Genomic DNA, 25,905 nt, shown 5'->3' with positions numbered 1-25,905 from the left:
CGTGGTACAGTGAAGTCACATGCGACCTTCTTCGAAAAAAACAATGATATTGCCGAAGAAGCGACGATGAAGTCGGCAATAACGATCAAATTGATCAACGTGTAAACATCGTAAACAGAACTTAGTAAGGATTATAGCTCAAATAAATCGGTTAAAGGTGTTTATTATATTAAAATTTACAACAGTCTTGTTTTTAGGCGTTCCTAACGACTCAGAATGTTCATTATTGTAAAACTGTGATGCACAAGAAGTTTGTTTCTTCGGATGTGAGTGGTCACAACTTTCTAAGGTTGTTTACTCCATATTAATTACACTGTACAGATATATATTATAAAAGCTGGCAAGAACGTTTTCCTTCATAATTGGGTTTTTTTTCTGTAAGATCCCATCTGCGTATTTTTTTTTATCCATTTACGTGTAAATGTATATCAACAAACTTTGTCTACAAATAATTGAATTGAATAATAAAGGTTTGGAACACATACAAATAAAAAAAGTTCTAGAATTGTAAAAAAAAATTAGTTAACAAAGAAAAATTTAAATCAAAATTGTCAGAATTTCACTGTAAATACATATGTATAACAGTAATACAATTACAAATTTATGTATCTGATGATAAAGAAAAACATACCTGTTAATAATAATAATAATAATTGCGCGGGAGACTCCCGCGAAACGGCCTAAAAATCTAAGATCTCTCGCATCCAACCTATCTCCCGTGCGGGAGACAAATTTCTCCCGCAATCGTATTTGTCTTCCCCATACCCACCCCCCTCCCCCCAATTCTGAATCTTTACATGCAAATTTCGCGGGGTTTTCTCTGATTTTGAGCTCAAAAAGCTGCTGTGCAGCTTGAATATATCAAAGTCCATCCAAGTACTGTCTACCATGATCATAGTATGACATGGTGTTGTAGTCCAGTTTACTTTTTACGATTACTTCCGGTTTTGACTTAAATCAGTTACGTATTTAGTTATGCATAGGCCTTATAAAAAAAATAAGTGAAAGCTTAAAACATCTTGATTTTACTCTGTAACACCGAAGAAAACAATACACAGCCAGTGGTGTCACTTAACAGGTGCACAGTTAAAGCACCCAAGCCACATGCAGTGAGCCGTGACTAATTCTGTCTGGCCAGCACGGTCTGTAAAAATCAAAGTGAGTTTGGAACACTGAGTGTTTATACAAGCTACCAATAAAAGTGAAGCTCGAGGAAAAAGTGTAAAAGCATTTCACAAGAGTTTTTAAAGTTTATAGTACCGGTGTCATATAATATTTTGAACTCCGCGATATATTGAACCTGGGTTCAAAATATTGCTGCGATATATTGAACCCCTCCATAAAATATTTTATGGCCGCAATATTTTGAACCCCCCTCTATTTAGGGCTTTTCGACTTTCGGTCGAAAAGACCTATTGTTTTCGTTCTGTTTTATTATTATTATTCTTCTCGACAAAGTTTCGTCAGCGATTTTTTGAAAATGGAACCGAAAAATAAAAATTTGATGTTGGACTCTTTTAGCAATTTTTTGTTCTCCTGTATGTCCCTTTTTGGACTTCCGGTCTATATACTTCCTGTTTACACATGCAAAAAACAAAATATTAAAAGGACCTTTGTATCTTTTTTTTTTTTAATTATAAACTATGAAATTTTGGATTTAGATACTTCATAGTTTGATATACAAAATTGTAAGCGACAACTTTTTTCTATCTCTTGCTGTTTTCGAGATATTAGACTTCAAACTATGAAAAAAGGGGGGATGAAAAAAGTAAAAATTGAAATTACCACCAAATTTGTTAAATGAGGAATGGGAAATGTTAAAACTGTCATAATTATCATATATTTAAAGTTTCGTTTGAAACCATTCACATCTTCCGGTTTTATAAGTTGATTAAAAATCGTCTATGGGTGTTTTAATGATAAACTGAATTCACACGTGCCACGTTTTCTCAAACAGTTTTGCAGTAAATATGTTCATATTTAATTTTTAAAATGAAGGACCAAATACGCAGACCGGAAAAGGTTTTGGGATTAAAATTTTGAAAAATAAGGGAACTAGAGGGGCCAAAGTTGAAAACAGCCCTTTAGCTGTAACTTTTTTATTTTTCATCCGATTTTTAATATCTTTTCGGCTTAGAGTTCAGAGTATAGAGTACAATTAAAAAATTATGGTCCGAGGGGCCACTTTTTGACTCCTTAAAGGGGTTTTGGAGGCCAAAAGATCATATCTTGTTTAAATTTCAAAATTGTTTTTTGGAAGAGTTATCTCGCTTTTCTCCAAAAATGTAGAGCATAAATACTCTTGGCATACCAAGTTTTGAGTCCCAGGAATGAATACTTACTTTGAAATGATTTTTTGAAAATATTCTTCTGAAAATTAGAAGTGTAGCTTCTTGTAAAGTTCTGGAGATATCTTTCTTTTGACATTGCACTACTCATAAATTCCTATCTAAGCAACTGGTTATACCAAGGTGTTCAGAAAATTTGGGAATAGATTAGAGATATTTTTTTGACATTTTAAATAAAAAAGGGATACTGGGGCTGTCGAAAAGCCCTTACTTTTTGTTGAAGACAAAAAAAGTTCTAGTTTTCATTGGTATTGGAGAGGGGGTTCAAAATATTATGGCTGCGATATATTGAATCCCCTACCTTTTTCCAATTACCATTGGAGAGGGGGTTCAAAATATTATGGCCGCGATATTTTGAACCCCCCCTCTATTTTTCATTGCTATTGGAGAGGGGGTTCAAAATATTATGGCCGCGATATTTTGAACCCCCAACCTTTTTCCAATTCCCATTGGAGAGGGGGTTCAAAATATCATGGCTGCGATATTTTGAACCCCCCTCTATTTTTCATTGCTATTGGAGAGGGCCCGGTTCAAAATATTGCGGCCATAATATTTTGGAGAGGGGGTTCAAAATATTATGGCCGCAATATTTTGAACCCCCTATCTTTTTCCAATTCCCATTGGAGAGGGGGTTCAAAATATTATGGCCGTGATATTTTGAACCCCCCTCTATTTTTCATTGCTATTGGAGAGGGGGTTCAAAATATTATGGCCGTGATATTTTGAAGCCCCTACCTTTATCCAATTCCCATTGGAGAGGGGGTTCAAAATATTTTGGCCACAATATATTGAACCCCCCTCTATTTTTCATTGCTATTGGAGAGTGTGTTCAAAATATTATGGCCGCGATATTTTGAAGCCCCTACCTTTTTCCAATTCCCATTGGAGAGGGGGTTAAAAATATTATGGCCGCTACCGTAATGTCGCGTGTATAACACGCACTTTTTTTCAGCCAAAATTTGATCAAAAGTGGGGGGTGCGTGTTATACATAGGACCAAAATTGTACCCCATTTTTTCAAGCCTTGATTCTTGATACCACGGGAGTAGTGACTGCCGATATAACGTGTTATGCAAATTGAATGAGTGTATACTAAATTTACTGCATCAGAAATACCTTATTCTTAATTTTTTTTCCCCCATGTATTGAAATATTTTTCCTCTCTTAACAATATTTCTTGCATCAAACAAGTTTAAATATCGCCAGTGTATTCGCCATTACGTAAGCAGCCACCTGTTGACTCGCCGCGTGGTCAATGTTTGTTTAACAATTTCCGGTGTCAGAAGCATGCACCTCTCTCGTGTCGGACTTCACAGGGTGTTTTCAAGTGCATGTAGATAAGCAATTATTCTGATTTTATTAAACTTAATTACTTTGTGTCCCGTTATGCAGTTAAACGTTATTGCTTTACATAGAAACTGCTAAAATTACATCGATCATTTGTACGACTTGATAATGACGATATACGACATACGTACGTTTCTTCACACTGTTTATTTAAACAACAATCATAGGGTTTGACTATAATTATAATCAATTAAATCATTTCTGGTTTATGTCTGCAAACATTATTACTTTTAAGCACTAAGCTCGGTTGCCGTTCTTCTCTACGTATGATGATCTTCTACTTCTCCGATGTTGTAAGAAACTCTTTACGAAGTGTCAAATGATATTTGATACCGCCCATGTAAATCGTGCCGTCCTTTTTAATTAAAAGTGTAAGAACTTTGACTCTAATATCGCTTAGGCCATGTTCCGATCACGAAATTACAGTAATTACGCTTGGGTTAAAAATTCATCATTAAACATCGATAGTTATTTGGGAAAATGGCGGCCGTCGATTTTCATCGTCTGTGCTATGTTCCGATCTCAAAATTAAAGAAATTGCGCATGGATTATAAAATTAATATGAAACATCGATAGTTTGGGGGGAAATGGCGGCCGTTGATTTAGCCATTTTTGGGGTGCGTGTTATACATAGGACCTGCTGTTTTTTCGCCATTTTTTGGTCAACTTTGGGGGTGCGTATTATACACGAGTGCGTATTATACACGAGACATTACGGTATATTTTGAATCCCCCCCCTCTATTTTTCATTGCTATTGAACCCCCTCTCCAAAGGGAATTAGAAATAGGTACGGGGTTCAATATATCGCAGCCATAATATTTTGAACCCCCTCTCCAAAGGGAATTGGAAATAGGTAGGGGGTTCAATATATCGCAGCCATAATATTTTGAACCCCTTCTCCAAAGGGAATTGGAAATAGCTAGGGGGTTCAATATATCGCAGCCATAATATTTTGAACCCCTTCTCCAAAGGGAATTGAAAATAGCTAGGGGGTTCAATATATCGCGGCCATAATATTTTGAACCCCCTCTCCAAAGGGAATTGGAAACAATAATATTTTGAACTCTCCAATAGCAAAAAAAAATAGAGCGGGATTCAAAATATCGCAGCCATAATATTTTGAACCCCCTCTCCAATGGTAATTGGAAATAGGCAGGGGGTTCAAAATATGGCGGCCATAATATTTTGAACCCCCTCTCCAATGGGAATTGGAAATAGGTAGGGGGTTCAATATATCGCAGCCATAATATTTTGAACCCCCTCTCCAAAGGATATTGGAAACAGTAGGGGGTTCAATATATCGCGGCCATAATATTTTGAACCCCCTTTCCAATGGGAATTGGAAATAGGTAGGGGGTTCAATATATCGCAGCCATAATATTTTGAACCCCCTCTCCAAAGGTAATTGGAAATAGGCAGGGGGTTCAAAATATGGCGGCCATAATATTTTGAACCCCCTCTCCAATGGGAATTGGAAATAGGTAGGGGGTTCAATATATCGCAGCCATAATATTTTAAACCCCCTCTCCAAAGGATATTGGAAACAGTAGGGGGTTCAATATATCGCGGCCATAATATTTTGAACCCCCTTTCCAATGGGAATTGGAAATAGGTAGGGGGTTCAATATATCGCGGCCATAATATTTTGAACCCCCTCTCCAAGAGCAATGAAAATTCGAGAGGGTTTCAAAATATCGCGGCCATAATATTTTTAACCCGGATATCGCAGCGATATTTTGAACCCGGGTTCATAATATCGCATAATATATTGAACCCGGGTTCAATATTTCGCGGTATCCAAATATTATATGACACCGGTACTATGAATTACAGGGATGCTATAGACATTACAACAGAGATCATTTTTAAATGATACTGGAGAAATACATGATGTTTTGTGAATTAAAAATCTATCCTATATAAGGCAAAAATTAATTTTAATGAATATTATTTACTAGTATTTTCTTAACTGGGTTTCACTGCAAATTCAAAATACGAAAAATTAATCTGCTGTGTTTACCCTAGATGTCAGCATGCAGTGATGGTTCAATACTGAACAATAATATAAAAAGTGACACTACTGACTTCTTGTATTGTACCATGCAAACAAAATAATAGTTTTCTGAACATGTACAGCAACACAAGTTGTAATTGCACACTGGTAGTCAATGTCATAGAAAAAATAAAATTTAAAGTGATTGCAAATGCATTAATTACAATGGTAAAATAATTAAGGTATATCTAACAGTATTTTTAATATATATTTACACTTCACGTGAAAAAACATCGTTTACGCAAAATCTTCCCCTTAGCCAAGTTGGTAAGAGGGAGATTCTCCCACATAGCAGCTAGCTTTGAAAGGTTAACAGGTATGGAAAAACCAACAAAAATGACAATAACCCCTCCCTTTGCAGTAAATGGATATACCGGTAGCCAAGCAATGCTCTTCTGTTGATAAAACTTTCAATATCTTTCTAATAAGAGTCTTGACAGATGCAATTAGTTGTTTCAAATTTTTCTCACGTTCTCCTATGGTACAATATGGAACTCCATATCAGAAAATTTATCCCATAGGACTGATTTTATTTGATAACCTTGTTAAATTTAATTAACTCCCAAAACATTACCATAATTACCATACTATGTAAAAATATGTAAAAAAGAACATGTAATATTACAAACAATTTTAAAATTGCCAAAACACTACAATCATATCACTGACAGTACTTTTAATTTTCAGTTAAATTAATGCCCTATAGGGTCACTTCGTCAATTTACTTGACTAATAAATTTAAACAACTTCTAAAAATAGTTAACTTCTTTATTAATAATGAAATTATTTATTTCCTTATAATGATAGAAACTTTTGGTTCACATGAAACAGTTTTAAAATAGCCCCAAAACCACCACACATTTTACAGATTATCAATTTTCCCCCAACTCATGCTCCATCTAAACCATGCCTCAGATAATGGCCCTCTTGGGACAAATGAATTCAGCCACACTTGTCTTTGATGTTCTTATTGCTCCTAAGAATTTATCATTGACAAACAAAAATTTGACATTGTCAGTTGATAGAATACTTAAAAAAAATAAATTTAGTTAAGACATAAAGACAAAAAACCTCCATCTGGGTGTATTTAATATATAAATATATTTTAGAGTGTTTTAATACAGTGACTATATATTAATTAATTAATAAAATCTGTAAGGATTACCTCCCTTACTTTTCAACATCAGTGTACAGTATATAGAATAAGGAAAATGAAAACCGTCATAAAATCATTAAATCTTGTCTGATCTTAAAAAAAATTGAGGGTGCACATCTTCAGATGGTGATTAACATATGCACAAATGTTCAGACTGTTTCATGCAGTAGTAAAAAATTCTATAGGGGGACAATGTTGTGTCTACAGACAGACGGACAGGTTGAAACCAATACACCCCCTAAAATTCTATGACAAAGTTGCGTCTACAGACAGACGGACAAGTTGAAACCAATATACCACCTAAACTTCATTTGCAGGGGTATAATGATGATAAATGTTGGCATTATACCCATATAAGCATTCATCAAAGGAATGCCATTTCAATTTCTGTTAATTTCATAGGTGCATGTATCAAAAATATTATGTTCTAATAACTATATTGTAACATACTTGATATGATTGTAAATATATATGTTTGAATTTCCCGCTTTTCTTTTTACTCTCTAAACCTGTCACTGGAGTGACGTGTACACGGTAAATTTTAAATACCGCACTCCAGTCCGTGCAGTCCAGCAGAGTGGACGTGTGTCTATTTAGAGGCACGTGGTAGTCACCAAGATTGGGAAACTTCTCCCTACTTTGTTCATTTCCGTATGTTTGTCACCAATTTCAAGGTATTTGTTTGTTTTTTTATGTTATGTATGTTTAATTGTTTTGTTTGCTATGTTAGAAAGCTTAGTTTTAAAAACCACGTGTTCGAATGGAAAATTGTCATTTTAGAACTGAACACTAACGATAAATTGTTTCAAGTATATTCCATTCTATTTTAAAAGAAATTGTGTTAAAGGGGATGACGGTTTAAACCAGCTGAATTGTGACTACGAAGTCGGAGACGAGTACGGAGCGCCAGACCCGCCATTTTTCATCCATATCGGGGACACGTGGCGTCGATGTACGTGTATGGTGTATGGTGACCGGGAGCGGTCTACGCTGGAGACGTTTGTATATGTGTGTTGTGTTGTGGTGTCCTAACGTACCGGAGCAACGGTTGTGTCATCTGTCCGTGTGTCTGTGTGTCTGTGTGTTTGTCTATGTGATGTCCGGGGTTTAGGTGAAAAGTCACCGGAAATATACCGAGGAACCAGGAAAGGAAATGTGACGAAATTTATTAAAATTTCACTTTCATTGTTTTGAATATTTGTTTCTCGTATAATTGTAGTGATATTTTTGTGAAATTGATTTGAAAGTTGATAAACAAGTTTAAGGAAATTATTTGAAAATCTAAATATATTTGAATCAATTTAAGTGTTTAAATTTTGGAAAGAATATTTGGTTTTGAAGTCAATTTAAAGATTTGTTATTGAAATTAGAGTCGACTCTGTGTGTTAGAATCTGGTTTAATATTTCTTTCATTTATTTTTTTTTCTTATATGTATTTTTTTTCTTATTAAATATTTGTTTGTTTAGTTTGGTGTTTTGGTTGTTTCTGATACAGACATCTGGCAATTCCAAAGAACTCGTCTGATCATTATATCAGTTCAGGATATATGATTCATGACATATATAACAATCATTCCATTTCTTGATTATCATTCTTGAACTTAATGATCAGCAAGGCCATATTTCTTTTTCCTAACTGTAAAGATTTTTCTCATCAATTAAACAATGAAACAAACTCCCCATAAATACTGAGCCCTGAGTACAAACTATTATGGCTGCAAAATATTGACAAACCCCTCCCCTCAATTTCATAAAATGAATATCATGGCTTTTGAACATTACAGAATGAAAGAAAAAGTGAGCATTTTAGCACACATACCTCAATGGCATGCTCCCCTATTAAAGTACTTGATGTGATGCATGTAATGAATGCCAAGGTATCCATTAAATACACAAAATATATTGAAAAAGGGCATAACTTGGAAAAACTTTCTGCAAATTTGCACTGCTACTATTTCTTCAACAGCAAAAAACATTCTCAAAAGGGCTGAAATTTCCAGAAAATGAAAGAATCAGAAATTCTTTGTTATAGGCGCATCTACACATTGTGTCCTAAATGCCTATAAAGTTTCACCTAATTCCATGCAGCAGTTTAAGAAGTTGTGCTTACAAACTGTTCAATACAACAGAACTGACTATCTGACCATCAAAAACATTATACCCCTCGCAACTTTGTTGTGTGGGGTATAATGAGAATGCACACAATAATTATATATACCAGTAGACAAAACACATGCTTAATTAAGGTGGTATGGGACACCTCCATGTTGTAATGTACTTCCTTTTGAAATAAACAATAAAATCAAATAGAAGGGCCAAGTTGAGGTTAAAGCATATTGTTGCAGTTGACTTCATTGCTTATTAGTCCCCTACCGGTTTTCACCGGAGGGGACTATAGCTTTCCTCTGCGTCCGTCAGTCCATCTGTCTGTCCTTCTGTCCGTCCGTCTGTCTGTCCCACTTCAGTTTTCCACACTTTTTTTCTTTATGCATTTGAGGAATAATATGAAATTTGCTGAACAGCTTCAAAATGTCAAACTACAGATCAAGTTTACACTTTTGTAGCGTCTGGTTGACTTATTTTCGAGAAAATTCATTTTTTATATTCCAATTTTTTAATGTTCGGGTTCGATATTCTGCACAACAGTGCATTGTTTTGACAGTTTCCACAAATCCGTAGGGGACGTGTATTGCTTATACAATACTCTCAGAATGCTTGTTTTTGAAAAAAAATAATGCCATATTAAGGAGGTGTCCCATACCTCCTTCAGTTGTATATGGAGTTAAACAATGATTTTCTCTCAGTTTTGTACAGTGTTGTACACACACAGACACACACAAACACAAAATGTGTTGTTTTTCAAACTTTAAATACATTAAGTGTCTAAATACAGTAAAAATTAGATGTTTGTACATACCTTCATTGGTACCCTCTGCTCTGTATTGTCCATAAAACAATTCACACATTGGATTCCTATTTTGCCTTGTTTCTCCAGTACTACTACCACTGAAAAAGTTTGCATAAAACAAGCTGATACACACTGCATAGCCCACAGCAGGTAGAATTGAAACAGGTTAAACATTACATCATAAAAATGAACATACAATACCTGGCTATAACACACTGCAATTTCAAGGGGAGGAATCAGTAAAACCTTTTCACAATTATTGGGGGGGGGGGGGTCACATATTTAAAATCAATTTATTAATAATCATTTAATCTTATCAATAAATGTTTTTGGTAAAATAACCATGTCTTTATGAATGCCTTATATCTTTTCAAAATATATGGGAAAAGGTTTTTTATGGTCTCTTAAAAGATCTTGCTATATAAGGTGGTATGTTTACACCTCCATATTCACCATGTGAACCACAACACACAGGGTGTATGCTATGTTGTACAGGGGTCAAAGCAGTGAAAAGGAGGTCAAGCAGTGATTTTTGAACATATGGACTTATTTTACCAGTCTAACTGTGCTTATGGAAGAAAGCTTTCATTAAGGAAGGAGTCTTTTCACGTTTTTTTGCAGTGAATGGGTCTCCATATATATTGAAGTTGTAAAATAACAATTGTTCATATCTATTATTTGAGAATTTAAGATATAATATTCACTCCAAGTAACAATAGACTAGTTGTTTTATTTTATCTGTCGAAGTTCAGTAAAATTTTACGACATTGCATAACTAAATTGTCGGGCGTCAAATGTAAACAAGGTATGGAACAACTGAGGAAAAAGGGTCGTTTTGCGTTCAAAAAACAAATAAAACGAACCGAAATCGTACGTCAAGTTGGTAAATTCAACAAGTGCACAGAGCTTTCAAGACGACTTCATCGCAGACGATATCCTCTCCACGCCCGAGGTAGTTTATAACGAAAATGTAAGTGTCATATAGTGAAATATATATGTTTATTCATAGTTATTGTGGAAGTTAATTTTAAAAAAGAGTATGTTTCATAATAATATAAGGCCTAACCCTATTTTAACGTCTGCTGCAGTTTGTCTGTCAACTATGTGTGCTGTGAACGGGGTATGGCAGACGATTGTATAGTGGTAATAACAAATACTTGTATTTTCATATTAAGTGGAAGAAAAACAAATTTGAAAGTAAAAAAATGAAACTTAATTTAAAGAAAGTATCAATTAGTAGCTTTGCTTTCAAATCAGATTGTCTAAACAGTATCTGCATTAAGTGTAACTAATGACGCTGGAGAAAAACTACGGCAACCCGTTAGCTGTATAAATTATGAATATTATTGAACTCTTAAACAGAGTGCATACTTTTAAAACTATATACTGTGGAATCATAAGATTTCGTGGTGGCTCAATTTTCGTGGAATTCGTGCCTGTGCACCTCTCATCCACAAATATACACCCCCACGAACTAATAAACTAGGGCTATAAAATCATAATCCTTTTGTATGTATACTAAAATACACGTAATTATGTCCCCTCGAACCTGTAAAATTTAAGCAATCCACGAAAATTGGCCCCCACGAATTTTAATGATTCCACAGTATACTGTTTTTCTATTATTTCTGTTTCTTTCATTTATTACATTTTTCAAATTCTTTATTCAATTATTTAATTTTATTTTCTGATGGTACAAAAGTATTTTATTTTTAAATTATTTGATCAATATTCATAACTTTAAATAAATGCAGGTACCGCTTTCATAAGACAAAAGGATCGAATGCTAAATTGAATTTAAATAAATGCACTATATCATATTTGCTTTTATATCCGTTTTGTTCTCTCTCTCTCTCTCTCTCTCTCTCTCTCTCTCTCTCTCTCTCTCTCTCTCTCTCTGGATATATACCGGTACATGTATTAATGATTTTAATGGAATTATTTGAAATAGACAAGGGAGTGCCCAAGACTTGAAACTGATTGGAGATGTGGTCGAAGGATAGTAGAACTGGGAGTTCTAGCAGATGCTTTGTCTGCTTGCAAGAAATGTGGTCTGCCACTGCAACTGTCACATTGTACAGGCATCACAACACATGGTCTCTCAGCAATGCTGAAGATACCCTGTTCAAATACAGTATGCACATATTTGAATACCATACCAACAGGGAAAAGACATGATGGTCGTGTTTGGGTTGTAAACAGAAAGTTGGCTGCAGGTAATTTAAAAATAAATATTTCGAAAGCTATTTAAATTCATGCATTATAATTATATAATTACTGTTTTACATGTAATCATTTATGGAAATTAATTCGTTAATTAAATAACCTTTTAAGTTTAAATGATATAGATAAATCTTGTAATTAAACATACATGTATTATTAAAAATAAGGGTAAATCTTTAAATTTCTTTAAACATGTATACTTCATATACACATTTTGTAATATTGTACTACATGTATATATTCATTTCAAGCCCTAACATTGCAAAAAAATTGTATTTTCTTCTATATAGCTGTCCAGCACACAGGTGTTGGATACACACAGATTAATGGCATACTGGCAGAACTTAATATCCCCCCAATCAGCAAAACTCTTTTGTACACCAGACAAGAAGAAGTTGGACAGGCCACAGAATCAGTAGCTTCATCTTCAATAAATGATGCTCTGCAAGAGGAACTTGAAGCTACCACAAAGTACGGATGTATATTTTTGTATGATTTCCTTGTTTGTGAAAAGAGAAATCATTTGGTATTTATCAATTTCAAATGTCACAACTACCTAATTTTTTAAGTTTATGATAATGTATTATGTGATTTTTTTTATTCATCTCAGAAACAAACAGTCTACTTCAAATACAGTCAGTGTGGATGGCGCGTGGCAAAAAAGAGGGAGCGGTCGTTCCTATGACAGTTTAACTGGTACATGTGAAATAAATTTCTGAAAGTGTTTCCTTAATTCTTCACGGATGCAATTATCTTCATTAAAATATTTTTTTTAATAGAAAGGATTGAAGTTCTTTCTTTCTTTAATGTGTGTCTGAAATAAACAAGCTTAATTATATGGAAATACATGTATTGTAGGTCACTGCTCTATGAAAGGAAGCCAAACAGGCAAAATTGTTGGGTACAGTGTAAGGAACAAATTTTGCAGACAATGTGACAATGCTACCGAAAGAAATTAGCTTCCCCCTCCACATAACTGCAAAAGGAATTGGACAGGTATTTCTGATTCATTAAATAGTGCTATTTTCTTAAGCATCTTAATAGCTCAGGGGCGGATCAAGAATTTTTTTCCGGGGAAGAGGGGGTGTCAAACCATTTCACTTTAATATAACAATTAACTCATTGTTCTTATAAATCGTTTAATTGTAATTTTTTTTTATCTTTTCAAATTCCAGGGGAGGTCTGTAACCCCCCCCCCCCCCTTTCCCCTTCTAAATCTGTGTATAAGCTGCTTCATATGCCTTTTGGATTGTTGTTTTTGGATTGTTTAATTACTTTATCAATGAATGTTGTTGTCTCTGGGCTGTATGGATAAAACATATTAGCCTTAGGAATACATGTAGATCTCCTGGCTGGAAGTGTGATATACTAACTGTACTTGAGGAGCAACATTGAATTTCATTTGTATTTTTTTTTGAGCGCATATAGGAAGTTCCAAATCAATGGAGCCAGACATGGTAATAGATCTCATTGGTCAAGCAGTACAGAAGGGAGTGCAAATAGAAGGGCTGGTTGCAGATGATGATACAACTGTGATGTCTCGAGTTCATGGCATATGTTCTAATATCCAGAAGATGTCTGACAAAAACCACATCAAGAAAAACATATCAAACTCTCTTTATAATCTTCAAAAAGTGCACAAAAATTTGTCTTCAAAAGTAATCAAATACATCCAGAAATGTTTTAATTACATGATCTCCCAGAATCAAGGGAATCCAGATGGAATTGAAAAGGGCCTTTCAGCATTATCTCTGCATCCATTTGGCAACCACATTGAATGCAGTGAAGTCTGGTGCCATCACAAAAAAAATCCTACTACCTCAAAATATTCATCTCTTCATTATGGCAAGCCCTCCATGAAGATGAAGTCCTCCAGCAAGATCTAGAAAATACCTTCCATAAACTGAAGAAGCACGCCAGTAAGCTGGCAAACCTTGGAAGCACACAAGCGAATTAAAGTTTCAACAAGTCGGTAGCTTCAGAAGTGCCAAAGCCTAGACTCTTTAGCAGGTCCATTGAGTATAGAGTAGCTGCTAGTGTTGCCCAGAAGAACATGGGAGAAAGCTACTTGATACAGGTATTTATATCTGTGATTATAATTTGACAGTTATGAATAATAAATAAAAAAGCTAATTCTTAACTGCATGCTTTTTTCAGACTTTCATAAATACATGTATATTAATGATAGATAATCAAGCTAATTAATATACTTGATCTATTACAAAATTTCCATTTTGTTGTTCTATGAAGATAAATTTGATGATTTTTTGATAGGTTAATAAGCATCTAGGACTCTCTCCTGGTACATACACAAGAAGACTTGCTGCTCAGAAAGATTTAGCTGCTCGGAGGAAGAGAGCATTAGCTGTCACTTCTAAAGCCAAGATGAGGAGATTACATCTTCGAGCCAAAAGGTCTGTTATTCTCAAACATGTACCCTTAATGTCAAAAAGTTACCCTTTTGATTTTAGCTCCATGGGCTGGATCAAACTTATACCACAGAACACAAAAACTATTATAACTTATAGGAATTATGCATGTGCATATTTTATTTGAAGAAATAAAACAACAGCGTCGAGGGAGACAAGGGAACCACTGAACTATTGTCCCCAGGTTGCACTTAATGACAACGAAAAATCCCTTGGCACAGCAGTAGAAATTCCTCCACCTATAACAAGACCAGCACCTGAGACAGCAGAATTCTCAAAGGGAAACAAGATATCTGTGAGCCAATGCTCACTAGTGATACCCCCGCTCTGATGTGAATATGCAAAATAAGCAAAGTCGACATTTAACAGAAGGCTGGCATCCGATTGGTACAGAAATATATCCCACAATATGGCATGCCTAAACAAATAGTGTGTTAAAATTTCAAGCATATGCGATAAATAGCTGCTGAGGAATCTTTGAGGAAAATTTCTTTGAAAATTTTGGCTAAAATAAACAAAGTACTTATTTAACAGGAAGTTGACGTCCGATTGGTGCCTATACAAATATTGTGTAAAAATTTCAAGCATCTGCGATAAATAGCTGCTAAGAAATCTTTGACGAAAATTTGTTTGAAAATTTTGGCTAAAAATATATAAACAAAGTCATTATTTAACAGGAAGTTGACGTCCGATTGATACAGAAATATATCCCACAATATCACATGCCAAAACAAATAGTGTGTTAAAATTACAAGCATCTGAGATAAATAGTTGCTGAGAATTCTTTGACAAAAATTTGTTTGAAAATTTTGGCTAAAATTAAACGAAGTACTCATTAAACAGGAAGTTGACGTCAGATTGGTACAAAAATACATCCCACGATATAGCATGCCTATACAAATACTGTGTAAAAAATTTCAAGCATCTGCGATAAATAGTTGCTGAGAATTCTTTGACAAAAATTTGTTTGAAAATTTTGGCTAAAATTAAACGAAGTACTCATTAAACAGGAAGTTGACGTCAGATTGGTACAAAAATACATCCCACGATATAGCATGCCTATACAAATACTGTGTAAAAAATTTCAAGCATCTGCGATAAACAGTTGGTGAGAATTCTTTGACAAAAATTTGTTTGAAAATTTTTGCTAAAAATAAACAAAGTTGTCATTTAACAGGAAGTTGACATCTGATTGGTACAAAAATATATCCCACGATATGGCATGCCTATACAAATATTGTGTAAAAATTTCAAGCATCTTCAATAAATACCTGTAGTTGCTGAGAAATCTTTGACGAAAATTTGTTTGAAAATTTTTGCTAAAAATAAACAAAGTCCTAATTTAACAGGAAGTTGACGTCTGATTGTTACAAAAATATATCCCACGCCATGGCATGCCTATATAAATACTGTGTAAAAATTTCAAGCATCTGCGCTAAACAGTTGCTGAGAATTCTTTGACAAAAATTTGTTTCAAAAATTTATTTACAAAGTCATCATTTAACAGGAAGTTGACGTCTGATTGGTTCCAAAAAAAATCCCACCATATGGCATGCCTGAACAAAAACTGTGTAAAAATTTCAAGCATCTGCGATAAATAGTTGCTGAGATAAATGCGACAGAAATTTTTGTTACGGACGGACAGACAGACAGACACACAAGGGTAAAACAGTATACCCCCTCTCCTTTGGAGCGGGGGTATAATAATAGAGAAGAAGTTCGAAATGTGAAAAGTTTACAGGCAGACAGACCGACCGACGACAAACAAAATGTGATCAGAATAGCTCACTTGAGCTTTCAGCTCAGGTGAGCTTATAAATATATGAATTTTTCACTTGTTCATGCATACACTTAATCTTTGACATATGTACCTTTATGGAATACAATTTTTACCGAAATAAAATATCCTATGCAAGATATATAACTAAATTTTCTGCAGGAGTACACTGTTAACTTCCAATTCCATTTATTTTAGTTATGCCCTCCCCTCACCCCCCCGGTACAGGACACACTTTATAAAGTGATCAAAATATATGACATCATATAGGTATATTTTCTTCCTCAACTTCTTACTACCAGTAATTGTTGTATTTCATTTTTTAAAATCCTATATGTGAATAAAGAAAATTGTATTTCAATGCACTCAAGTCCTCAAATTTAAAACGTACATAATTTTTATTGGTCTTTTCATTATAAATGATTGTTGTTAACCTGGCTTGAACTTGTGCGACGATTTAAAATGTTACTTACTTGATTGTTGAATAAACTCGAATGAAAAATGTTGTCACATGATATGTCAAAGACCTTTTCTTATAAATGCAGTGATTGGAATAAGCACACGCCCTGTACCATAGTCGCATTAAATAAAACATTGATGTTAAAAACGTTGCACCGTCCTGGCGCATATTATCATAATGATTATACTATTACTGAACATACTTTTTAACTTAGAGCTTTCCCCATAAATGCTTGGAATCCCTTTTGCTACAATGATTCAACGATTGCTGTTATTTTACGCTTAACAAATAGTAGTCAAATGTAGTCCAGCAAAGCATATTAATCATTACTTTGTTTTCTTTCGTATCTAATCAAACAGTAAAGTGTTTTTTGATTGGTTAATACCGTCAATTTGACATATAGCACTCACAAAGTCTAAATGTAGTAAGCAGCTGCTATGCCACAGAAAAAATTCCCCTTCATTAGAAAGGACAAACTCTTCTGCAATTTTCATTTACTGGTAACTCAAACAAATCAGAAGAAAATGAACCATCAAATACAGTGGAACAGCCGGCTGAAATAGTGAATCGACATAATGGAAACGGTGACGGTAACACTGGCGCAACCAAACGAAATTCAACTCAAAGATGTGAAACAAAGGAGAATAAATATAAAGAATTGAACTAAATTATGGTTTTCATTACTAAATTAAAATATTTTCAGTATTTTCATTCAGGGTTATACAGTAATTTGACAATTGCAATGTACTGTTCTCTTTGATAAACTCATCAAATTTTTAACTTATCATTTTACAAAGTCCCATAAATCTCCTTTTGGCGGATTAAATAAGAAATGTCACATTGACACTGTCTTGGAACATGCCATTGTCACATTTAGCCCATTCACTGGATGAAAAATCAAGTTTCAGCAAAACTGAAACTATATGGAAACCTTACTGAAACTTGAAGTTGAAGTTTCATGTATAGTTTCCGCACTGCGAAAACCATTATATCGATTCAGCAAGTATCCGTTAGGTTTCAGTCAGCAGAAACCTTAGTCCAAGATTCCTGATGGTTTCCGCAATGCGGAAACTAAATTTGAATCGTGTGAAAAGTTGTGTAAATTATTATGGAAATATCAATCAGTTTCAGAACATTTCCGCTAGGTTTCAGTATGCTGAAACTTTAAGTTAAGATTCCAAATGGTTTACGCATTGCTGAAACTATTACTAAAATTGATTTGAGTTTAATAGTGATATCATTTATTTTCAACAGGTTTAAGTTTAATTCTAGCCTAATGATAATGAATCCGTACATACTAAAATGTATAGTAAGGTTTCAGCGTGACTGAAACTATATGTATACATGTAACTATCTTCAAATGTGGAAAATAAGGCGATTAAGAACCTTACTAAGTAATTAAATGAATTTGAAAAGAAAAAACTGATGTCTGATCTTGTTTAATGCATATGATGAAATAATTAATCTTAGGTACTCGGGCACGTGTATACATGTGTATACATTCTTTGTCCAGGTGACCTCCTCTGTGATTTTCCTGTATATTCTGTGTGGATTGCAGGGTTTTTTCTGTCAGGAGTGAACAAAAGACTGTTACATAACATATACACAGTACGAAGCGTGAGTTTATAACTGGAGCCCGGCAGGAATTTTTTTTTCAATTTGTGTGTACCCGAGTTAGTAAAACTGATAAGTAAATTATAATTATTTAGTAAAAACAATCTAGTTAGTTGTATATCGCAATCAGTGTATGAAGAAGTATTTTACTTAATACACTCAATAAATTAATATACCTATTTTGTAAGACTCCTTTTTAAATCCTTTATTTATCATTTGAATGAACCTTGAGGTACAGTAACTAATTAAGCAAACACATTAAGGTAAAGTCGTTGTAAATTTTTACAAATCATACCAAATATTCGTACAACCTGAAGTTTAGAGCTAACTCATTTTTTTTTAATACCACGCCAACACATGTACACAGGAATTTTTTTTAAAAATTCTACAGTTGATAATAACAAGTAAAACCCACTTGGAGTTTGAGTCTAATATAATAATTGTTTAATTATTTACATGCATTTCAGACTTTACTACATGTATGACTGTATCATGACTCACTGGCGTCGGAAGCAAAATCATGAAATTCGATCCTAATCCGTGTCGGGGGGGTGGGGGGCTAGTATGCCTATTACTCCAACTTCTCAATCTTTCAAGGTAAATTTAGGAATAATTACATTTCCGGCGAGAAAAAGTTGGGAGTTGGGGGGGGGGGCTATGTGCCTAATGGTTAAGTCTAACTTTGCACTAAGCCCCCCCCCCCCCCCCCCCCCCCTGTTTCGACGCCTATGTGATTCGTGCATTTCTATACTTTGTATTTACTTTCTGTACTGTAAACACAGATATTGATACATGTTTATGAAACATGCACATATTTCTGTTATAAGATATAATAAGCATTATTTATAATTTTACTGAAGTTATACGTTATACCGGTATTACAAAATCAGTTTAAAATCCAGCACTAGCCATGTGGTGCACGTGATTTTAATCCCATTTTTAAAATTTGATTATACATTCGTATACATTTGATGTAGAAATTATACCAAATAATTAAAATTATACTTCTGTTTATATATCAGTCTGACGTGTACGTCTTACTTCCCGGCTTTTTTAACGCGTTTGTATTTTAATTTCATAAGTATTCTTAAGGTACTGTTCATCGTATGACCAATCAGTGCATGCACATGTGTAACTGTAAAATAATTGCCATCAATTCATCGTAGTTGTAAATTCACCGTACGGGTGAACGCTGTTAACCGGACCCCGTTAATTGATCGGAATCTAATTATATTTGTGATTTCTGTGTGTTCATGCAGAACCTGCTCTGTGATGAACATAATATTTTCACACCTCTATATTTTGAATAAGAATATGACCGTGCTTAGAATCGCGATGAAAATTGGACAAGTCAAGACTAACTTGTCAGTAAACTATATATGGCTCTATCATATTTATTTTGGCAAAATCATCAGTACATGTAAATAAAATATAGTTAAAGACAAAATCTGATACATATGTCTCATTAGAATTAGTTTAATTTCATTAGACATTTGTAAACAAACGGTCGACCATTTTTTTTGTTAATCACGTGTTTGTAACAAACACACGCCAATACTTTGTCGTATTTAACCAGGAAATACTGACTCCGACAGTTCTTATTTAAAATAATTATAAATGTACATGTAAAAAGTATACTATTCGGTAAAAAATGATAATTTTGATTAAACATTATTCATTTTAAACTATCCCAAGATGCACTTTTCCAAGATTTAGCGGGTTCTGATTGGTCAGTGTTGGCGCACTTTATGATTCCGAGCGAAGGTTGAAATGGACAAGAAGGTGCTGTTGTAAAATGGAGAATTGAGAAGCATTAATAGCCTCTACAACAAGGAGATAATGCAGGAACGAAGAACTCATATCAAGGTAACTTAATTCACAATAAAGATACTGACAATAACATTTTCACCCCTGCGAATGTTATTGTCATTTAAATTTTAGACCACGTGATTTTATTTGACCCTTTCAGTTTCGCAGTAAAAATCATGCCTCGTGTTTATAGTCTATTTCATAGAATCTAGGTATTTGTAGTCAAATATAAATCTAGAGGTTTATTGATTCTAAACTTTATCTTCATTAATAATTGGTGGATAAAATGTGTTCTAGAAATAAATGCGACAATACAAAAAATAGTTCTTGTCTGCTTTTGCAACAATTAACATGCTTGTAGAGATCCCCCCTGATGATTAATTTTCGATCCGCGCCTGACCTAGTAATAGCATCAATAGTGCAACAGACTATACTATTTTATGCAGAATGTTCCTTGAAAATGGCTCTATATACTAAGTTTTTATACAGAACAGACACCCATTATTTCTCTAAAAACATGGTATTGCACACCACAAGCATCAAACATGGCTATGATTTTATTAAGCAACCTAATGTTTATACTTTCAACCACTTTACACGTGGTTGAACACGAACGATAACTCTGTTCTGAATATTAGCGTTTAATATAAATAACCGCTAGATGGTGAAATAAGACATACATCTTGAAAGGTTTTCATGTTTTAACATAAATCCAAGTAGGATATGATATAAAAACGACCAGTACTTACGTATTTTGAGAATATTATCCGAGCACTCATACTTCCGCTCGAAATTTCACAGGAACTGAGCACATCTCGGTGAAGTCTCGTGAACTTTCATTCGGACACCTCTGGATTTATTACATACTTAGCAACGATAAAGAGAACATTCCGAACACATTCGCAGGGGTGATTTTCAAGGCTCTAATTTATCTCTCATTTGTAGACGAGATCTCGCGCCATCAAATCAAGATGGCGTCATTTTTTCAAACTTGGTTCGGCATTTCAATTTTTATTACCGTATCTCTTTAAAATATACGCTTTGACCAAGTTAACCATTAACCAACTTTATATGCATGGTAATCAAGATTATCCAGGGTATACACATATATAATAATATAAACGTCCCTAATATATCAATGCTTGGTTGGTAAACAAGACGAACAATGAATCTTTCGCACATTATACAATTTACAAGCTCTAAATGTAACGTAAATATTAAAAAAAGAAATAATTAATTAAATCCGGAAAATGAAATCTTTCACGTTTTTCTTTTTCAGCATTGACAGCATACAAAGTCAATGTTTCCGGTGATTAGTTGCATCCTCTGTTCGGTGATTCGGGTGAATGTTTTGACCAGCTGGACGATGTGAACGCAAGGTATTGCTTTGAAATTGATTATTTTCACCATTAACTTATACATGTGTTGGATGTTTATAATTTACTGTAGTAATTTTTGGGAAATCCAGGTCTAAGTTCTTGAAAAGGAGGTTGATTGGGGGGGGGGGGGGTGGTGGTGGTAAAACACACTTATTTTTGATAAGTTTTTCCATTGTTCAACAAACAATAATTGAATCAAAATGAAAATAACATTGCTTCAAATATAAAATGAAACATTTTAGACCAGATACTACTGAAGTCATTATATGTTGAAGCTTAAGTTTGTTTAAGCGTGGTTTATTTCTTAAGAATAGTGTTAATTCATATTCATCCATTATCAACTTTTATATTTTACTACAGCTTTGTACGTAATTATCATGTCTAAAATATTGCAACTGTATCTGCTATCAAGCACTACGAATTGATTACTTATGTAATGGGCAGATGGCTGGGATAAATGCCCCCCTAGCCATCGGTCCAGTCACGTGACTTCTTATCTCGGATGGTTCTTGGACAGCTACAGCATCAGCTATTATTAATTCCTTACAATCTTGCGGATTTAATCTATTTGACAACCCATCGACGATTTTTATGTTTGGAAACTAATTCTCTGAATAATTATATTCAAGAAGACGTGAACATTTTGTGTAAAATTTACATTCTGTGTTCCGGAGATCGAACAATTTCTTGTGTAGTGAATCTTGTGACGATGGCACCAAAACGTTCAACGAAGAGACAAAAAACAACGGGTAATGCTCTGGATATGAGTAATTATCTTAATTGGCCGGCATCGACTCTGCGAGAAAAACTCACGGAAGCTAACATCAACGCCTACCCGAGTTTTCCCCTCTCGGTACTTCGTAAACTTTACGCTGATAACATTATCGAATCCAACGCTGATTCCAGTTCCAGTTCGTTAAATCAACAAATTTCTGTTCAAGATACAGAGAACGTGCCCTCAAACAGTGTTATTTCGTCTGAAAGCATCAATTCCAATAACCTTGCGACTAGCAGCGACGCTCCGTCCCGTGCGACTTCACCAAGTACGACCTGTCTAAACACAACCGGATCCGAATCTCCCATTGTTGTACAATCTCTGATGAATACTGTTCAAAGTCTTCAAACGATGGTCAGCAGTTTAGCAACTATGGTATCAGCGAAGGAATCCAATCCAACCGCCCAATACAGCCTTCAGAACTATTACCAATCGACAGAGACGACTTGCTCACCTTCTACTTCGAGGAAATTCGGAACAAATCCCGAAGATCTACCCCAAATGGACCTCATTTCCCCTTCGTTAAGGAAAAACATAGTCGAAGGTAAGGATGTCAACCTCGCCTCTCTTCTCATTCCTTATTTCGAAGTTCGGCCATCTGAGAAAGAACAAGAGGCCCATGGGCCACATCGCTCACCTGAACAGCAGTTCCTTGTAACATTACATTTCGTAGCATATGCTTTTTCTATTTTAAACATTGAACCCCTTTCTGGGGACCCAGTAATGGTCCGAGGTTTATGGTTGGCTTGAACAACATACATGTAAATAGTAAAATAGGAATGAAAATGTGTAGCACTGCGGTGGGACCGCACGTACACAACCTGAAAAACTGAACGTAGAAGAGTTCCACTTCAAGAGGAATAACTCTCAGACTGTACAGAACATTAAGAAAGATAACTCTTGGTTCCACTACATTAGAGTTTACACAATTTGAGGATCCTTGCATAGTAATCTCACAAACTGTAGCATTATAGTTCTCGAGAAGAACTTTTTAAAAACATTTTCAATATATCTTTCTATGTTAAACTTTGAACCCCTTTTGGGGCCACAGTATTAGTCCAGTGCTAAAGTTTTAATTATTTGGAATCTACATTATTTAAGGATGCTTGCATAGTTATCTCACAAGCTGAAGCATTATAGTTCCCTAGAAAAAGATTTTTCAACATTTTCCCTCTATATTTCTATGCTAAACTTTGAACACCTCTTGGGGCCCCAGTATTAGATTGAGGTCACGGCTTTTATAATTTCGAATCTACACTATTTGAGGGTGCTTACGTAGTTATCTGACAAATTGATGCATTGTAGTTCTCGAAAAGAAGATTTTTAAACATTTTCCATATATACCGGTACTTCTACATTTAACTTTAAACCCATCTTGGGTCCCTAGTATTAGTCCAGGGGTCACTATTTTAAAACTGTCGAACCTTCATTATCCAAGGTTGTATGCATGATAGTAATCTCACAAATTGAAGCATTCTAGTTCTTGAGAAGAAGATTTTTTAACCTGTTACCTTTATATTTCTATAATAAACTTTGACCCCATCTTGGGGCCCCATTATTGGTCCGGGGGTCACGATTTTACGAATAAGGAATCTACATAAGCGAAGGATGCATGCATAGATATTCCACTAACTAAAACATTGTAGTTCTTGAGAAGAAAATTTTTAAACTTTTCCTTTGTTTTTTAAAATGTTTAAATTTTGAACCCCTCTTGGTGGCCATCAATTGTCCTGGAGTTACAATTTTTTGAATCTACATTATTTAAGGATGTACATGTATGCATAGTAATATCCCAAACAGTTGCACGATGGTTCTTGAGAAGATTTTAAAACATTTTCCTATATATGTTAAAATCTAAACCCCTCCTGGGGCCCCACTTTTGTTCGGGGGTCACGATTTTTACAATCTTCACTATATATACAACCTTTTGTGTATGTATTGGCATTTTTGGTGAAGTGGTTCTTGAGAAGAAAATTTTTAAACATTTTTCATATGTAGTTCTATGTTAAATTTTGATCCCCGCCTGGGGCCCCAGTTTTGGTCCGAGGGTCATGATTTTTACAATTTAGAATCTTCATTATACATACAAGCTTTAGTGTAAATATTGGCATTTCTGGTGCAGTGGTTCTTGAGAAGAAGATTTTTTAAACATTTTCCTATGTATTTCTATGTTAAACTTTGAACCCCGCCTGGGGCCCCAGTTTTGGTCCGAGGGTCACGATTTTTACAATTTAGAATCTTCACTATATATACAAGCTTTTGTGTAAATATTGGCATTTCTGGTGCAGTGGTTCTTGAGAAGAAGATTTTTTAAACATTTTCCTATGTATTTCTATGTTAAACTTTGAACCCCGCCTGGGGCCCCAGTTTTGGTCCGAGGGTCACGATTTTTACAATTTAGAATCTTCACTATATATACAAGCTTTTGTGTAAATATTGGCATTTCTGGTGCAGTGGTTCTTGAGAAGAAGATTTTTTAAACATTTTCCTATGTATTTCTATGTTAAACTTTGAACCCCGCCAGGGGCCCCAGTTTTGGTCCGAGGGTCACGATTTTTACAATTTAGAATCTTCACTTTGTATACAAGCTTTTGTGTAAATATTGGCATTCCTGGTGCAGTGGTTCTTGAGAAGAAGATTTTTTAAACATTTTCCTATGTATTTCTATGTTAAACTTTGAACCCCGCCTGGGGCCCCAGTTTTGGTCCGAGGGTCACGATTTTTACAATTTAGAATCTTCACTATGTATACAAGCTTTTGTGTAAATATTGGCATTTCTGGTGCAGTGGTTCTTGAGAAGAAGATTTTTTAAACATTTTCCTATGTATTTCTATATATGTTAAACTTTGAACCCCGCCTGGGGCCCCAGTTTTGGTCCGAGGGTCACGATTTTTACAATTTAGAATCTTCACTATATATACAAGCTTTTGTGTAAATATTGGCATTTCTGGTGCAGTGGTTCTTGAGAAGAAGATTTTTTAAACATTTTCCTATGTATTTCTATGTTAAACTTTGAACCCCGCCTGGGGCCCCAGTTTTGGTCCGAGGGTCACGATTTTTACAATTTAGAATCTTCACTATGTATACAAGCTTTTGTGTAAATATTGGCATTCCTGGTGCAGTGGTTCTTAAGAAGAAGATTTTTTAAACATTTTCCTATGTATTTCTATGTTAAACTTTGAACCCCGCCTGGGGCCCCAGTTTTGGTCCGAGGGTCACGATTTTTACAATTTAGAATCTTCACTATGTATACAAGCTTTTGTGTAAATATTGGCATTTCTGGTGCAGTGGTTCTTGAGAAGAAGATTTTTTAAACATTTTCCTATGTATTTCTATGTTAAACTTTGAACCCCGCCTGGGGCCCCAGTTTTGGTCCGAGGGTCACGATTTTTACAATTTAGAATCTTCACTATATATACAAGCTTTTGTGTAAATATTGGCATTTCTGGTGCAGTGGTTCTTGAGAAGAAGATTTTTTAAACATTTTCCTATGTATTTCTATGTTAAACTTTGAACCCCGCCTGGGGCCCCAGTTTTGGTCCGAGGGTCACGATTTTTACAATTTAGAATCTTCACTATATATACAAGCTTTTGTGTAAATATTGGCATTTCTGGTGCAGTGGTTCT

The 25,905-nt window shown here is 34.7% G+C and overlaps 1 protein-coding gene and 3 long non-coding RNA genes across 7 annotated transcripts in view; 3 read left to right on the top strand and 1 right to left on the bottom strand.

Annotated features, from left to right (window-relative positions):
* Positions 1-25,905, bottom strand: part of LOC105319293 (ubiquitin carboxyl-terminal hydrolase 25) — a 196,348-nt gene that overhangs the window by 82,943 nt on the left and 87,500 nt on the right. For all 3 annotated transcript variants that reach the window (XM_066076350.1, XM_034446363.2, XM_034446362.2), the window contains one exon: positions 9,822-9,910. In XM_066076350.1, the coding sequence (XP_065932422.1) occupies positions 9,822-9,910 (89 nt within the window). The remainder of the gene's footprint in view (positions 1-9,821; positions 9,911-25,905) is intronic.
* LOC136272968 (uncharacterized) lies at positions 7,142-8,370 on the top strand. Of its 2 annotated transcripts, none has more exons than XR_010711065.1 (2): positions 7,142-7,578; positions 7,752-8,370. It is a non-coding gene; the product is annotated as an uncharacterized lncRNA (long non-coding RNA). The 2 variants fall into 2 exon arrangements; XR_010711066.1 differs by having other exon boundaries at positions 7,738-8,370.
* On the top strand, positions 12,539-13,882 carry LOC136272971 (uncharacterized). Its single transcript, XR_010711071.1, has 3 exons — positions 12,539-12,731; positions 12,894-13,031; positions 13,464-13,882. It is a non-coding gene; the product is annotated as an uncharacterized lncRNA (long non-coding RNA).
* The window catches only part of LOC136272970 (uncharacterized), a 14,858-nt gene continuing 6,597 nt past the window's right edge, over positions 17,645-25,905 (top strand). The window contains exons 1-3 of the long non-coding RNA XR_010711070.1: positions 17,645-18,912; positions 20,011-20,181; positions 21,404-21,503. This is a non-coding gene — a long non-coding RNA (uncharacterized lncRNA). The remainder of the gene's footprint in view (positions 18,913-20,010; positions 20,182-21,403; positions 21,504-25,905) is intronic.

The sequence above is a fragment of the Magallana gigas genome, chromosome 2 (assembly GCF_963853765.1).
Source record: "Magallana gigas chromosome 2, xbMagGiga1.1, whole genome shotgun sequence".
Lineage (NCBI taxonomy): Eukaryota > Metazoa > Mollusca > Bivalvia > Ostreida > Ostreidae > Magallana > Magallana gigas.
This window is presented reverse-complemented; position numbering and strand designations above follow the sequence as displayed.